The sequence below is a fragment of the Plodia interpunctella genome, chromosome 24 (genome assembly GCF_027563975.2).
Source record: "Plodia interpunctella isolate USDA-ARS_2022_Savannah chromosome 24, ilPloInte3.2, whole genome shotgun sequence".
Lineage (NCBI taxonomy): Eukaryota > Metazoa > Arthropoda > Insecta > Lepidoptera > Pyralidae > Plodia > Plodia interpunctella.
Genome location: NC_071317.1, coordinates 442,782 through 461,640, shown reverse-complemented (window position 1 = coordinate 461,640; position 18,859 = coordinate 442,782). Strand labels below are relative to the sequence as shown.

Sequence of the window (18,859 nt, the reverse complement as noted above, 5' to 3'; positions counted from 1 at the left end):
CGGGAAAACGGTTTTATTCTATAACGATCATGTGTTGATGTTATTATGCTAGATCAATGCCTCATTGCGGTGAAGCGGTGGTGGTGTAATGGTTAAGACGCCCGCCTGTGGATCGAAAGGTCTCCGGTTCGAATCCTACTCGTGCATAATAGTTTTCATCGACCACCACTTGCTTCCGGTGAAGGAAAACATCGTGGAACCTGCACACTGGTAGATTATAAACTTGGCAATGGCAAACCACCACTCCATTAATAATGCCAAGAAAGTTGTTGTGTGTGTTTCATTCAATGTAAATAACCCCGATCCTCAGCCATGAGGAAATTTCCTCTCTTCAAATTTCCGGTAAATCGGTAGTTTCCAGATCTTATTCTTCACAGCGGCGTAAAATGCTTTGGCTGGCAAATATGTTTTGTTACAAATAGAAAAAATATATTATATACTTATTGGTAGCAAAATCTTGCATGTCTGATGCTCTTCAAGTCGTATTTCACATGACTAAAGGTCGTGGTCATCACGTGGAATTAAACACAGACAACAACTTTTTTGCTTTTACAACTGAAGGTCTGCCTGACGTCAATCCTTTTTGGCAACGTTATTGTTGCCTAACTGTTAAGGCATAATTGCCTTAATCACCTCGTACGACATCCACGGGATGATTAGTATGAGAATTCCTATTCTAAGCCGGCACCGCACGCCCCGCGGACAGGACGCTACACATCACACAATTTATATTATTGGTAATTAATTGAGTTACCAAAAAAAAATTGGAAAATTTACTATCTATAAATTAGTTAATATCTACCTGCATGGTCAGTATCAAAATAGAATATTTTTAGGAATCGACGGTTTATAAATATACCTCTTTTATATAATGTCAAAGTCTTCAGTAAGGCAATGGCTTATTTTAGACTTTTGATTTTATAATCAAAAGTAGTCACATAACCAATGTATTGTATTGAGGAGTTTTTTTTACAAAAATGGCGGTCAGGTCGTTTGAGGGTAACGTAAAAATACCCTTTTTATGTACCTACTTGTTATTACATATTATAAAGTGTATAACGCTGTCTATTTTTGTTTGAACGTGATTATCTCAAAAACTACCCGACGGATTTGTATACGGTTTTCACCAATAGATAGTGTGATTCCTGAGGAAGGTTCAGGTGTATTGTTTATTATTGTTTTATCCGAGCGAATTAAATTAAATTAATTTGATGCTATCATTGTTTTAGCTACCAACGGCAAATTTCATCTTCGCTCGGCTAAAACCATAACAAATTATACATAAAAAACGTCCTCAGGATTCACACTGTCTATTGGTGAAAACCGTACAAAAATCTGTCTAGTAGTTTTTGAGTTTATTGCGTTCATCAGACAGACGCGATACAAGGAGATTTCTTTTCGTAATTTGTAAGGTATATCAAATTGTACCACATTTAAAACAGATAAATAATTTTTGTCTTTGATTTATTCAATTTGTAGAATAAAAAAAAATATAAAGTAGAAAACATTCGCGGTTAAATCCGCGGGGCAGAGCTAAAGAGCAATAAAGCATCGTATACTACAAGTATACGTATGTCGTAGCTCGTAGCTACGGTAGCAGGCGGGGTCTACGGGTCTACGAGCGGCGCGGGGTTGCCATATCTTGACGCCAATACTACTAAGTACCTACTGATTTTTTGTTTACATGAGCCTTTACATGATAATAAGAACAAAAATTGACTGATTTAACTAAATTTTGAATACATTTAACCGATTGTGTAGAAGTTTTGGACACACGATTGGTTCGGATTGACAATAATGTATATAATATTTAAAATGTTTCTTTGTGGCTTGAAAATTAAATTAGTTTTAATTTTAATTAGTTATAGTTTGTCGATAATATAAATCGGCGCAATATATTTATTTAATATTCCACGTGTAACACCTTTATTACTATCATAGAATAGTAACAGTAGTTGTTCTGAAACAAATATACGAAACAAATATATACAAAGTACGTGGTATTACTTTGTATATCGTTTTGATAAATAGGTACTATCTATAATTTCCACTTTCTCTTAATTTTTTCCACAATTAAAAAAGAAGTTAGTCTGTCTATATCTCTCATTACTCCTCAAATTTTCAGCTATAATTGTTAATTTTTTTTTTGTAAAAATTCCATATAAAATGAGGTTAAAATTGAACATGATGATCTGTGAAATAGCTACATCTTATAAAAGTAATTTATTTTTGTTTTAGATAGATTAGCACACCACTAGATTAATTGAATTACTTAATTTGAATTAAATTCATCTTAATTTCGTTTGAGTTTGACAACGTTAAAAATATAAATTCAAATATTAAATCTGGAAATTAAACTATCTACTTACTTAATTAAAACTAGAAATAAATATTGTCAATATTTAAATAGCGTAGGTTAAAACGCAAAGTTTGTCGACCCGTCTCCCTTCATTTGGGGAAAACCTTTGGGAAATTTCGTACGAAGGCAAATACCCCCAGTACCAACCTGGCCGCGTCGCGGCGAGCGCGTTTCGCGCCAATCCCTACTGCAATTTCAAAAATGTAGGTTTTAATAAATAAGTATAATAAAAAAAAGAAAACTAAAACATAATATTTCGCAACACTGATGTTCGAAACTCGAATGTGTTTAAAAAAAAAAAGATTGGTTGTCGATGGTTTCGGTAGAATAGAATATCGAATCGTTTCAGATTGATTTTTTCGTGGCGTTATTTCGTGAGGTTTTTAAGCGACCCGTATTGGGATTTCGATTTCGACGGATGGACTGGGATGGAAGATTTGGATTTTGGATTGGAAGTATTCGTAATAAGTGTTCTTTTGTATGTTAGAAGCTTATACCTATTTACATTAGAAACTAAATTAGAAGAAATGTTGATATATATTATACCTAATCAAGTAAGATATAGTCATTTTGTTTTGGTATTAAAATTTATTTAATTCAGTAGTTCAGTAGTATATCTATGGCTTGGTTAAATGTTAATTCAGATCTCCTATTTTGGTGTAATTTATCCATTATTATTTCATTCTACGATATCGGAAACATTAAATTCAACCATTTTCTAATTTCAATAACTGCCATTTGATAAATCACATGGCAGTTATTGAAATCATCACAATCACACATCTTTGTTTAATTTTGATAGTAAAAATTAGCTAAATAAATTCCGATGTTTTCCTTACGCGAGTTAAAATGGCGGTTTCACAAATTTCGTAGGTAGCGTTTTTTGTTTATTTATTTTTTAATTTAAAATGTATGCCGAGGCATAAGTGTAAAATATACTTAATTCCATACTTATCTCAGATATTTAAGTTAAAAATATAGGTATACGAATAGTACTTAAGTGGAAAAAAGTTTTTTTTATAATCGACTGAAAAATTTCCCAAAAAGTACCGAGCATTTTATACTTAAGTATTTTCTTTTTGTAAATGCACAGATTAAATACCTAAATGAAAGTATATTCGAAAATAAAATTTCTATTAACATGTGACCTTTGAGTTTATCAATAGATATTATGACAGACATCCGTGTTTAATCCACAATAAATGGACCAAACTTAAAGACGCCCACGCAGCCATTTGTAGGTATTAATATTGTTTTTTTAGTCTGTGGTAGCTATAGATCCACAAAATTGACTTTCTTATTTTAACATTGTCAATTAAAATTTAACCGACAATGTTGTGTCAAAAAATGGATTCATGGCTTGCCTCTCGATTTTTAGTCCTAGTTTGTGTTGTATGGAAAAAATACCATTCGCAAATAAATATAATTCAAATTTAGGTAAATTTAATATTGGACATTCCTATGCAGACTGTGACAAAATATGTCGTACTTCATTTTGTAAACATTATACTACTTGTTTATGTTACGATAATCTATGGAATTCTTATAAAGAAAAAATAACAACCCTCGGTTTCCTCCGCGTAAATTTAATTTTTCCTATTTATTTTTTCCTCCATTTCACGTATGGGTAAGATTTACAAAATTCTTGATGTTGATCATTACTGAGGGTCTTACTGCCGTATAGAGTGTCATAGAGTATCAGAGCCCAGGGTTCGCTTGTCTTCTATTTCTCATCGGTTTTTGGTATCCTTATTTGTCGGGTCAAAATTCAAAATTCAAATCATTTATTCAGAAATTAGACCTTCACAGGCACTTTTTCTCGTCAATATTTATAGTTATTTCTCACAAGCTACAAACTACTGGTCCTGTAACCTTTTTAATAAACCATAATGTTAACTTTCTTTAGTAGGTAAACTGATTAATTTCAATTAAAGATTTTTTCCTTTGTTTTGTTTTTTTTCCATTTCTTCGATTGAACTGTACAAACACGTAGCATACTGACATGCTGTCTCATTTTCCCACATCGTGTACGAATCGTGTAAAAAAGAGATAACGTGTGGCCGCAATGACTTCCGTTCATGTAAAACACACGTAGTTTCATGGTACTTGAAACGACAAAAGAAATTTAAAAAAATCACTTTATTGCTTCACTCAGTATTACAATATACTTTAACATACGTTTTAGACATAAATTTTGTAGGTGACAAAGGAATGTCTCAGTTTCTGGTGTCCCCAACAATAATTTGTTGGAGATAACGCTGATTTTCAGACAACTGGCAAAACTCAATGATATTGCAGTTGTTCCTGGACAGCGGTGATCACTTACCATCAGGGGAACAGCTTGCTCGTTGGCCGCCATATTAGTACACTATGCGCCGACCGTGTCTCTACTTGCTTGCTAACGCCTAACTAACGCCTTGCTTGCTCATCTGCACAGACCATTTAGTGAGGCTAAATGTTCTGTGCTCATTTGCTTATTTTTTATAACGAGTTAAATAGTTTTAGTGTATTTGTTATGTTTTTGTCTAGTAAGTAGTTATGTTCTTTGGCATGTGTTGGCCAGCTGTTCTCAGTGCTGTGTGTAGTTTGTACAATAATAAATCAAAAAGCAAAATTGTAGGTGGTTAAAGTTACGTTCTCAAAGAATAGCTATGGATATTGGTATGACGTGTGACGTTCTTCATTAAATCAGAATATTGTTAGTAATCAAATAATACATGTTTTGAATGCTAATTATTTTTTGCAACGTTAACGCCATGTTGAAGTTACGATTAGATTAAGATTGACGATCCATCACGACCGCATTCTGGGCGTTGCAACTATGTACTTACAGCATAACATTTCAGCATTATGCACCAGCCATTTCCGGGTGCACTGCGTTTCAAGACGAGGAAATGAATGCATCTGAGTTTGCAGTGTTAATAGCGAAGTTTCGGTAACTGCACTTGTATAAGCTGGGAAGTGGATTACGTTTGTATTATACGCATTTTATAAAATTGATGCCCTTGGTGTTGCAGACGTCCATAGGCTGCGGTGACCGCTTTCCATCAGGTGGGCTGCATGCCTGTTTGCTTACTTAGTAGTATACAAAAAATAGAAATCGAACGTCGTTCATTGCCAAAAATGAAAACATCACTTTCAATTCAATTTTAAAATATGAAGACTATTACCGATTTACGTAAAAAAGCAGAGTTGTCACTAATGATGTGCTGTGGGTTACATTCTCGGCTGTACCCTCAGCCCGGGGTCCGCTGATGTCAAGCCTAAAGAGAGCGTATGGAGACGGAAAATTAGGAAAGCTGACCCGACTCCGACGCTCAACGGCTGAGGAAGAAACCGGGATTATGGACAGATGTGAGAGAATAAGCCGGTTGATATTTACTAGTTGTTCGCCGCGAACTTAGACCTCGCGAACACAATACATTTTTACAAAATTGTGAATATTTCAAAAACGTCTTAACTGATTTTGTTGCCTCACGAACTTAAAAATTATATTGACAGATCCTACCTATATACTTCATAAATGTCATCACAATCAGACCAACGGTTAGAAAGTTATTGCGTTACAAACATACAGACAAAAAATGTATTTTGTGATGTAGTTGATTCGTAGACCACACTCACTTCGCTCGCTCGGTCAATAACGCAGTAAAGCTTTTTCATACGTAACTCATAACCTCGTATACAAAATATGCTATTTTCTCTGTAAAAATACTTTCTAGTGGAGATTTTTTTTCCACGAATTTAGGTATATGTTGCTGGCTGTTGCATTTACAATACAGATAGGCGGATATTTTTTTCTTTTTGTTTATGTTATTAAATATTTTGATATATTTTCTGTAACTGTAGTGACTATCAATTTGTGTCGCCTCAGTCGTGTGGTTAAAACTGGCTGTCTAAATGTCCCAGGTTTGAATTCCGTCAGGTTTGAAGTATAACACAGAATTTATCCAGTCCTTGTACTCACTGATACTCGTAGAATAGGACGTATATTAAGATGAGCTCGTTAATTTTTGGCATACTTTTGGTCTTTCTTTTATCGCCCATCCGTTTTTGCATGTCTGCTGCTCTGAACTAAAAAAATCATGAGAACTACAGAACTTCTCATGATTTTTGTAGATCAAAATACCAAATAGGTACTTACCTTAATACATAGACGACCCAGCCTGTTTTTATTGATGTAAAAACCAGACAAACAACTTTTTTTTTTAATTCAATTCGAAAAGTTCGGGGAACTACTTATTATTCTAATCATGTCAGGATTTTTTGATGAATTAGAAGAAAATCTAGTGTTGTCTAATATTGTGTTACTTTAAAAATTTCCAGCTTCAACAATCAATACATCAATTACTTATATACAAATTATAATGCAACGGCGACAATAAAACTTAGTTATAAGGTAGCAAATGAGACAAATCAGTGAAAGGGAATAGTCAGTGTACAAACAGATATCATGTGACGTAATGTAAAACAAGTGAAAGTTGAACCAACTAAACGGTGCGCGCAGTGGCCGCATGCGAACGTGTTCTGTGCGCAAATAAAAAAAAATAAATGTCATCGAGAACGCGCGCGGAAAAATTATAAAATTAATAAGTGAGTGCCGCGGTTTCGTGTTATCCTGTGTCGCGTAGTGAATTTTCGTGTTTCGCCGGAGACTTGGGGTTGAATTGAAAGCTGTATTATATTGTGTGAGGTTGTCCGCCCCTGTCGCTGGGCCAATGGCGCTGCGGGTGCCGCCCCCGCGCGGGTTTTCGCCGCACTTGTGTCTGGCGCTTCTGCTCCTGCTAGTCCAAACTGGTAAGTTGACTTTTTGAAGTATTCGATTCCTGAATTGGGATCATGTACGAAGGTGTACCTATATGTAGTGAAAAATACTCTACATTATTTGTAAATTAAACAATTAGATTATGGTATAATTGACTAAATTATGCATTACCTACATTTATGATTTTATTATGCCAAATGAAGTAAAAAAAAAAACATTCGGTTTTTAACGCTTCGGGAATTGGGATAATTCAGTAACTAATTATAATTAGACCTACCCAAGTTTTTCGACTAATTTAAAGCTTTTTAAATTAGAAGAAAACTAGTATTTACAAAAAAAAAGATTTCGCCTGTGCCTTTGATAGCCTGATATCTTAGTGGAAAACGTTAATATTTTCTTTATAAGTAGGTACCTACAAATCTTTGACGGTTTTTCGAAATCAAATCTGCACAAAACATTAGCACTAAACTTTTACTACTAGCTTTGATTAACACTAACAACCAGAAATGGATTCAATGAATGGTATTCCACAAGGAGTAATACTAGGACCAATACAAATTTTACGTAGATTAGCAATTAGCAACGACCTGAGGCTCTGTTGACGTGGGAATTTCGGGATAACAACTGTATTACAGTTTTCTACATATACTTAATGAATATTGACTAAGCATACAAATTTGGTTTGCGCTAGTGCTTTCGTAACAACATAGGTACCTACCAATAACGATAGGTAAAGGCAGATTCGCAGAAAAACAAAGGAAACAGGTATATGTATAGTAGGTAATACACAGTAAATACTTCATACATATTTATTAGTTATATTCTACGGAATATAATAATTTAATGTTACCTGGAAAATTACTTACTTCATGCTCATACAAAATTTATTAATCGACGTCATGTAAATATTAGTAAATTCAAATTCTAAATTCTTTATTCAATTTAGGATGATATACATCACTTATTGATGTCAAAAAAATTACTTAAACTAAGTCTACTGCTGGCTTCCAAAGCGCAGGTGAAGAAGAAGCGGCGCAACAAACTTCACCGCAGCCTTTTCTCCAAGGACGTCAATTAACAAATATAGGTTTTATACATATATTAAAAATTAGGATGGCGAATTTACATCATTATTAAAAATGTCAAAATTTGAATGAATAAAAAATATAAAAAAAGTTGTATGTTGAAAAATTGTCATACAAAAAAAAATATAAATAAAATGCTAAATGTACAAAACGTATGTAATAATGTCATAAATCAATTACATATGTTATGAGGATACTGCACCATGCTTGGGCCAAATATTATTGTCGTTCACATAATCGTCAGACTTGTAATATGCCTTTTTACAAAGTACTTCTTTTATATAATTTCTTAATTTTTTGTCCGGCATATCAAGAATCCATTTAGGCAATTTATTATATAAACGGATACATTTCTCAACAAAAGACATTCTAACTTTGGCCAACCGATGCCCGGGGACAAACAATTTATCTTTATTACGTAAGGCTCTATCAGTGTAATCACCAACTTTTTTAAATAAGTTTAAATTTTTCCGGACATGCATAATGTTGTCAAATATGTATTGAGAGGGTAAAGTTAAAATATTAATATCTTTAAAAAAATCTCTAAGGGAATCCAATCTCCTCAAACCATACACAGCACGGATTGCTCTTTTTTGTAAAATGAAAACAGTGTTAATGGTGCTAGCACTCCCCCAAAGTAGTATCCCATAAGACATTAAACTATGAAAATAACTAAAGTAAATTAATCTAGCAGTCGCCACGTCCGTCCGTTGTCTGTTTCTCCTAACTGCGAATGCCGCGGAACTAAGCTTTTTAGATAAGCCATTAATATGGGCAATTTGGAATCAAGGTGATTCCTAAGAATTTGGTGTTTAGTACAAAATCTAAGCTTTCTCCATTCAGAGTCACGTCGACGTGAGCCTGCCTAACATTGGAAAGTGTAAATTTAATGCATTGGGTTTTATTTGCATTCAGCATTAAGTTTATTATTAGCAGAAAACCAATTCGAAATGGTAGACAAAATACGATTTACATCATCAACATCTTCACCATGGCGGGTGTTTTTGCTGGCCGGCTGGCCTTTGACACAAGCTAAGGAACTGTTTGGTTGCATAATATTTTGTAAAATATGTTGATACTTACACACCTATTTTTATTTGTTTTACTATGTTGTATGCTCCAGATACATTATTTATATTCTATTAATAGATCACCACATAATAGGGGTCTACATAAGGTACCCTTGCTAGTGACCTACATGACTGAATGTCGTCCGATTACGATTATATTAACCTTATGCACGCACCTGCTTCTAAGTCTAAGTATATCCAGTTTGGCAGGGCCGAATGAATCACGTCGGTGTCTAAGGTAAGGACTTTATTTTGCCCTTTTTCTAACTTCTTCTTATTTTTAACCAATTATATTATTCCTTCGTTCAATTCCCGCCACTTTTCCCCATTCTGGGCAGTTAAGATCCAGTCGCTGCTATATTTTTGATGTCATCTTTCCACGTCATTTGTGGTCTTCCTGCTGGAGATTTTCTGCCCCACAGTCTTTTCTCTAACAGTCGTCTGCACCAGTAGTGGGAACTAGTGATGCAGACAGGGATGTCTGGCTATATGACCGGCCCACTTCCACTTAACTCTTGCTATTTTTCGGCCTATAAAAAATATTTATTTTTGGACAACGAGAATCCATTGTGTAAGTAATACTTAAAACGAATTGTGTTCGTACTTATATTCTACAAGGTATTAGGTAATTTATAGACTATCGCCTTTAGGGGCGCTGTCAGTTATCGCTGCTCCCGCGCACCCTGTGGAGCAGTGACACAACTTTCCTCCGTAGAATAGCTGAAAAGCTAACTACTTGTGCGTGATTAACTATAGCTGAGGCACTGCAATAGCGCTATCTGTGGCCCACATTTTTCCGCCTATATCAATCTGTCTTTGCATTGTTTTCTCAGCCATTATCAAAGTTAATCTATAGCAATTTATCACACCTTTGTTGGAACCCAAGTACAGTCCAAGTCTAAGCGAACCGGATGCTGCTATTGCAAATTGTATTGACTTCAACCTTGGATCGTCTCCGCTTACATCAGTTTTTGTTGGCGATCCGATCTGACTTGTGAATGGGCAATATGTACTGTGTATTGCACATCAACCCACTCAAATACTACGTACGTAAACTACATATTCCATCCCGACCAGCTAGCCAACTGAGACGGATCAACTATTTGTTATTCCCGATAAACAATTGGATTTTTTGTCTATACTATTAAGTGTATCTTGTAATATGCTTTGCCCGCGTGGATTTTCCAAATTTCCGAATAATTTTCTGGGATGATTTGTACTTTATGTCCTTCTCCGTACTGAGTCGAATTACAAGAAAATTGGTTTTACTAAGTATATATCTACAAGTACCTATACATCTACTGATACTATTTATTTATTACTTTTACATATTCTATATCTACTGATAGAGTGTGCATTGGTAACTTACAAACTTACTTTCGTGTTTATAAAATTTTCAGTAATATTAGGTACAATTTAATAGAATATAATTGATAATAAGCAAACACCGCTGTCCGTAGATACCAGCAATCCGATACAGGTCTATATGGTCCGATATTGTCTGTGGATACGGGTCACTTTTTGAGAAATTTTAAGGTTTACTTTTACGTTGATCCTGTGTTAACAACAGGAGGACTTAATGCCATATAAGGCAATCTCTACCAGTTGAATATTGTTTTTTATGATATCATAGTCAAAAGTGAAAACTAATACATTTTTGATACTCTGCTTTAGAAAACAAAAACAGACGACGACGAAAGCACCATTTTGTCGGGAATTTGATTTTAGAGAAAGATATAAATAAGCTACCTATGTACAGTCAACAGCACATTAACCTACCTAAATTCATTGCGAATTCGCCACTATTACCGCGATATGTTATTAACTTGATGTGCTGTTAACTGTACCTGAACCTCATTTCAGAGTAGTGTATGCGGCTTACAAATACACAACTCTTCGCAAAGCAAATATTGATATCGTTTTACTCTACCTGCGTTTCGAGAATTACTCCCGTTAAGGTGTTCCCACACAGTGTGTTATGAGATGTTATTGAACATATTAAAACTTTATGAACTTAAATTTACGTAAGGGTCAAACTAATTTTCTAAAGCGACTTCATTCTTCGTGGAAGAAACGAATGTTGATATGTGTTACTTCAATTTTTTTGCCAAAAATCATTCTAGACAGCCTGAAAATATGTAACGTAAGGGACATTTTTTTTAACGATAGAATAATTTTGAATACACCAATCGATAGAGCGGAAAATTCTGAATATGTATATAACTCGTTTTGCCCAAAATGTCCCTTACGCTAAGTAATACTTCCGGTATCGATTTGTTGTCTCTTTTCTTAAACACATTCCTGATAAGAGTGTCAAAGACAACAAGTGTTACATAACATTTTGTAACATGCTTTGTAGGAGCACCTTTAGACATTTGGGTAAAAGTATCGTAGCGAGAAATCGAACTTATACTAGCCTATATACAGGATGTTATAATATACCTGTTTACATACAAAGTGGTAAAATATCTTAAATAAATATTAGGTGGTTCTCAGAGCGTGTCGACCACAACTGCCACGCTGTTATTACGATCCGTCAAATTTCTTGAGGCAAGAATCATTTTCAAAATCAATCATTCATAAAATTTACACTACCACAGTACATATGTATTGTCAGATAGTAAAACATTTTTTGTCTTTGATAACATTTGATAAATTGTAATGACAACGCGGCCGCAGCGGTTGAAACGCTCTGAGAAACACCATTAAGGGTAAATTTCACGAGCGGTTTGAACGCCGCCGTGGGCTGTTATTAGTGTTTATTAAATTGTACCATACACATTAATCAAATTAATTATCCTATTTTATAAATAAATAAAGTACTGGTACAATGTTAATTTTGTAAATGTATAATTTATAAAAAATATGCTTATTTTAAAAAAATGTGCGACACTAATGACGCACCGCACGCACACACGCTACACGCGGCGTTCTCATTAAATTCACTCTTAAACACTTCTAAAAAGTACTTGTATAACCACTGAAGGTATGAAGGTAGGAAGCTACTTAGTATAAACACAATAGGTATAACCACTGAAGAATACGAAAACAACCTTACGAGCATGCTTTTTACAAGTATTATGTTGAAACTTCGCATAAAGGATCTACTTGAGGTACCTTGGGTAATCCTAAACTTTGTAAAACCGGTATGTATACAGGTGAGTTTTTATACATTGGATTTTGTCCACATGCTCAGCTTTTCGTACGGGGGAAACTCCGAAATCGCGAAAACAATTCAGCTGATCCATTATTAATCAAAATATATAAATAAATAAATAAATATATTAGGACAAATCACACAGATTGAGCTATCCGCAAAGTAAGTTCGAGACTTGTGTTATGGGATACTAACTCAACGATACTCATCTCATAATATAGATAAACATCCAAGACCCGGGCCAATCAGAAAAAGATAATTTTCCATCATGACCCGACCAGGGATCGAACCCGGGACCTCTCGGTTCAGAGGCAAGCACTTTACCACTGCGCCACCGAGGTCGTCAAATATATATATACTCGTATCTGTATGTTCATATAAAACAGACAAAGATAATAAGCTAATCACCTCACGAAGAATAATAGCCGTCTCACGTTGTCAAGGTTATGTCACGTTTTCAAAATTGCGGCTCTGCTTGGCCAATTAGTGAGGTCGTTGACTCTTGGTAAAAAATCTTCGTTGATGAGGTACCGTCCACATATAAAATGTAGGATGTATGTGTAAACAGTGTATAATAGCTATTTAAGAAAACTGATATTACCTACATTACATCTATATGCTTTTATATTTTTTTTAGATAATTTTTGAAGGTTGGTTCTGCGGCCGAGCTGTCATTACGATCCGTCAAGTTTCTTGAGGAAGGAACATGGATTTAATAAGTACGAAGTACCTACTAAATTCCATGGGAAGGAATCATTTCTAAAATCAATCATTCATAAAATTGACATAACCACAGTACAGATTTAAAGTATTTTGAATTCAGATAGTAAAACTAATTCTTGTCTTTGTTAAAATTTGAAAAATTGTAATGACAGCGCGGCTGCAACGGTCTAAACGCACCGAGAATCGCCTAATATAAAAAAGATAGAATCCAAGGCCCTGCTTTTGCTGTCGGTATCACAATTCCACGACTCTGTGTTGATCATATTATCATCAAGTTTTCAACATTTATAATTTTAAGCTTTGTTCTCAAAATACACAAAAAAAAAGACTAGTTTCTGTTAGGTAGATCAACATTAGGTATCTACTGATTTTCAATTTCAAAGCAGATATGACAAAAAAATGGCGCCATAAAACATGAATACCAACTCACCTAATTACCTCTCTCTCATCCGAGCGGTATCCCGCTTTCTTCGTTATTATTATCATAAATGATCCTGCTAAATTTGGGCATTTTATTTGTTCAGTAATGTATGTCTATGTCCAAATCAAAAGTGGCCTTATGGCCGTTGTTTTGTATTCGAGCAACGGTAATAACCGCCATAAGGTCCCATATGATTTTGACGGCCACATTTGTCTGTATATGTATACTTTAATAAATAAATATTAAAACTATTTTGTTTTTCAAAGCCTTTTGCTTCGAAGCACAATCACAACTTTGAGTTTCACGTTATTCCTCCAAGGGTTTTCTCGAGCAAAGAGGAAAACATATTTCAATGAAAATCCCCGATATGTGTGCAGTGCATTCAACTATTTAGCTAAGAGTCTGGACTAAGTCTGTACACACTTTACTAATCCTATTAATATTATATGTCTATTTTATTTACTACTACACATATCTACTACTGACCTTATTTCACAAATAAGTATAAAATTTTTCTCTCCTTCACTCGTCTGTTGTGTTGTCACCTGCTCCTGTGTTGGGCGTTCCCAAAGAGATGGTGACATAAGGCAGGCGGCCGGTCGAGCAATGATTGACCTTCAACATTTGGTGCTGGTGCAACACGCTTGTTCAGTTATATCTAGACATTAATTTTTCAGTTCTCCATTTGTTTATAAGTGTGTTTTTACTTTCTAAATAAATAATTTTGTCCTGTTATCACGTACTTAAATAATATTGTATCTTTCGTGTTTCCCTGCAAATCTATACTTTTATTATAAAGAGGTAAGCGTTTGTGAGTGTGTGAGAGACGGGTACTTAATCTCCGAAACTACTGAACCGATTTCAAAAATTCTTTCACCATTCGAAAGGTACATTATCCAAAATTGCTATAAACTTCGAGAAATTTTATCTCGAAATTCTACAGTAATTCAAACATCTAGTAAATTTACATACATTCAATATTCCCGGTTGTGTTGTTCAAAATTAATAAACTCTGAATGATGATTCGACAGTGATTTTACTTATTAAATTTATTTATTAATTTAATAATTAATTTTATAGTTATTGTTGCCTTTCGGCTGCAAAGGTTCTATTCTAAGGCGGGACCATACTCCACAGAATTGTATAGAATATCTCAAGTCAATCCTATAACGTGTAGAGAATCGAGAATCTCAAGAATGCTTCTCAGGGCTTACCAAAACATCCCCAGCGTAATATAACGCCGTCAACCACCGCAAGCTTTACGTTTAGAGGGTATTGTGTTTGTTCTGCACTTTCATCCCCCACCCCTATATCCTAGCGGAGTCGCGGCAACGGCTTGTGAATTAATAGACTGGACATTTATATCTATTTGAAGACTTGAATTGAAACTCTTCTGTTTTCAAAAAACAGTTTTGCGTTGTGTTTTTTTAGGGAATATTTTTTGTATGATACGTTTTGTATTTATGTACGAGTATCATTCTAAGCTCTGGCGCCGTGCGGTGCGGTCGTATTGTATAAATCTACACGCGCTACGCACTGTAGCTCGAGATTACCTACTTGGACGATACAATAAAGATTTTGTTACATTAGACCCTTTCAGTTGTAGTCTACTGACATTCAAAAATAAATTAAAATAAATGCTTGTTTAAAGGCTTCAATAAGTACGTTAGCACGCCTCCATACAATTTATTACTGTAAGTATAATTTTAAATTTCTTTTCGGCACTTTAGTCTTTAGATGTAAGTTCTAGTAATATTGTTTGTAATGACTGTTTGATGCCAAAAAAAAACAGAAAAAAAAGTGTTAACTGGCTTTTGTCCGCGGCTCCACCCGCGTGTTTCTCTGACAGATAGACAGATAGACTTTCGCATTTATAATATTAGCATGGATACATAATGTGTGAACTAATGTATAACTTAATGTATTGTTTTGTACTTAGCTTTTATAAAAATTATACGTACATCAATGGGCCACTGACAGACACATAAATAAAAAAGTTACTTTTATGAGGTGTCATAAAAGTAACTTTTTTATTTATGTGTCTGGCCCCAAATCACATCTGGTGTAACAATAAACATAACACATACTAGTTTAACCAATCCGGGGCAGTGGCCCATTGATGTACGTAAATGTAAATTTGTATGATGGTGATACAAATCTATACTATTATCATAAAGAGGTAAGCGTGTGTGATTTTGTGACTTTTTGAGTTTGTATGTTTGAGGCGGGTAATCTCAGAAACTACAGAACCGATTTCAAAAATTCGTTCACCATTAGAAAAGTACATTATTCAAGATTTCTATAGGCTATATTATATCTCAAAATTCCCACGGGAGCGAAGTCCCGGGCAAAATATAAAGAAGCTAAAATATGAACAACAAAACTCGATAATGTAATGTCACTTAAATGGACCAATTCTATTTAATCCAAAGCGAATAATTTCAAATCGTCTGAACGTAGCCTTAAAAGACTCTCGCATATGCGGAAATAAATGTCACGCTATATTTCCATAAAATGTCCTGTCTAGGTTTATTTATGTCTGTGGCGCTATCGAACGGTCTTGCAATGGAAGATTTTATTCTCACTTCGACATGAATTGTTTCGAATACAAATCGGGTTGAACCATGCATAGAATTTATATTTCTCTTTATACCACCACTTATTTTATTTCCGTTGAGGAGTTCCCTCGTTGGGAGCCGATCCTGGTTTCTCCATGGTCGTGCATTATAATAATAATACATTGTCATGGGAACTGAAGCGACAACGTGGAAATTCCATTTATTACACTGATTTATTACATGCTAGTTTTTGTCCGCGGCTTCGCGGCTTGCGTGAATTTCCCACGGGAACAGTTATTTTTCTGGAATGAAAGGTACCCAATCCTTCTCTATACTACAAACTAGATTGGTTGAGTGGATAGAGCGTGAAGATGAAACAAACAAAAATACTTACTTTCGCATTTATAATAATATTAGTTAGGATTAGAATAAATACAGCGTCGAAAACTCTTCCGCCATTCCTTAAATCCCTTTCAAGGGTTTATCAATCACAGCCCGTGCTTCGCACCCCACCTCTTTAGCATAATGTGAGGGACGGTTAATTAAAACTGCGCGTTATTGAATATATTTTGCTTTATATTAGACTGCGTTAATAATATGTGAATTTTCAATTGTAAATCTTCACCACTACTTCCAGTAAAGGAAAATGTCGTGAGGAAACCTGCATACTGGTGGAAAGTTTAGTTCACTAGTGTGTACGCGACTATCTGCCACTAGAAGTCGTAAAGTCATGTCAGATGCCTTTAGGCGACTTGAATAAAATCTGACACCAGTGTTAGCAATAACATTCTCGATATGATATGATGAATCGTAAATCTACGTATGTTGTGTAATAAACTTCCTCTCACGACCGATCTATCTATGGATATCTGTTAAATAGTGAACGCAACCATTTTCTATTTTATAAATTGCAACCTTGCAACACTGTTGTCATATGAGGGCAACATTACAATGTTGCCCTCATATGACAATATAGGCGGGAACACGAAAGATACATCTTTCGTGTTCCCGCCAATTCCATCTGTCATTAAAAGAGTCTCTGCAATTTTCACACAAATGTTTTATTTTACTTAAACTATAATCCTACAATAACTGATACGATCACATATAATCTTACAATATCTGATACGACTTTAGGATTTTCATAAAATAGGTATGATTCTTGAAAAGCAGGCAATGCTTCTGTGATGGACTGATGGCCCTTACATTACATAATTACAGTTCAAGAACTGTAATTATTACAAATGTCCGCTTTCTTAGTTTTCTTCTCATTCTCCAGTTAGCAAAGACGGGTATTTAACATTTCGTAAGGTATTCATTATTTGATTTAGTAATGTTATTATATTAGGTACGTCATCAAATTTTAAAACTACTAACGTGTAATACTTATCTGCTCCTAAACGTTGACGAAATTGAACTTGATTTGATTGATGATTAATTAATTTCTAATCTAGATCACATTTACAATACATCAGTCATAAAATAAAATATTTACCATTAAACCACTGAATTTAGAATTATAATAAAATTAATTTCTATAATCTAAGCTAACTAAGCATTACCTACACGCATAAGTTACAAGCACAAACGATGTCCATAGTTAATTTAAAATCCTTGTAAAATCGATAGATTATAATTACTTATTTCTAAAGAAGTTCGTGTTCGTGTATGGATCCGTGGTTATCTGAAATAAACAATTTTTATTTTTATTTTTTATTTTTTATTTTTATTTTTATTTTTATTTTTATTTTTATTTTTATTTTTATTTTTATTTTTATTTTTATTTTTATTTTTATTTTTATTTTTATTTTTATTTTTATTTTTATTTTTATTTTTATTTTTATTTTTATTTTTATTTTTATTTTTATTTTTATTTTTATTTTTATTTTTATTTTTATTTTTATTTTTATTTTTATTTTTATTTTTATTTTTATTTTTATTTTTATTTTTATTTTTATTTTTATTTTTATTTTTATTTTTATTTTTATTTTTATTTTTATTTTTATTTTTATTTTTATTTTTATTTTTATTTTTATTTTTATTTTTATTTTTATTTTTTATTTTTATTTATTGTACAAAAATCGACTTAGCTGCCCTAACGAGAATCTATCCTAAATCCTACCTAATTGTTACGTTCATCATCGGATGATTATAACTACCTATAAAATCGTAAATTTTCTGCGCTAATCTTTAGTTTACTAGGATATCCAAGCTGAGCGTGCGGTAGTCACGATTTGCTATCGCAGAGCTATAAAGTAAACTTAACAAACGGTTTCATTTCGTAATAATACACTGAATGGAATGTACGTTGAGATGGCCAATTTGATAACATGATCCATTATTTCATTATCGTCAGGTTGTGTCTAAGCTTTAGCTTGAAGATTCGCCCTCGTGATAACTCAGCACAGATTTTTTCTTAGCTCATCAACATCTCACTACTGGGGATTCTCTTCATATTTATATTTCCTCATGGTTAAGGATCGTGGTCATTACGTATGTACGACCTCGGTGGCGCAGTGGTAAAGTGCTTGCCTCCGAACCGAGAAGTCCCGGGTTCGATCCGCGGTCGGATCATGATGGAAAATGATCTGTTCTGATTCGCCCTGATTGGCTCTTTTCTGATAGGTCTTGAATGTTTATCTATATGTATTTGTTATAAAATATAGTATCGTTGAGTTAGTATCCCATAACACAAGTCTCGAACTTACTTTGTAGCCAGTT

At 34.0% G+C, this 18,859-nt stretch overlaps 1 protein-coding gene across 4 annotated transcripts in view; it reads left to right on the top strand.

The window, feature by feature from the left end:
* The first annotated feature begins 2,480 nt into the window (after positions 1-2,480).
* Positions 2,481-18,859, top strand: part of LOC128680400 (uncharacterized protein) — a 48,084-nt gene continuing 31,705 nt past the window's right edge. For 3 of the 4 annotated variants that reach the window (XM_053763519.1, XM_053763517.1, XM_053763518.1), the window contains exons 1-2: positions 2,482-2,562; positions 6,686-7,156. In XM_053763519.1, coding sequence (XP_053619494.1) covers positions 7,078-7,156 — 79 coding nt within the window. In that variant the 5' untranslated portion in view covers positions 2,482-2,562; positions 6,686-7,077. Of the gene's footprint in view, positions 2,563-6,685; positions 7,157-18,859 lie in introns of all 4 variants that reach the window. The other variant, XM_053763516.2, reaches the window with a different exon arrangement.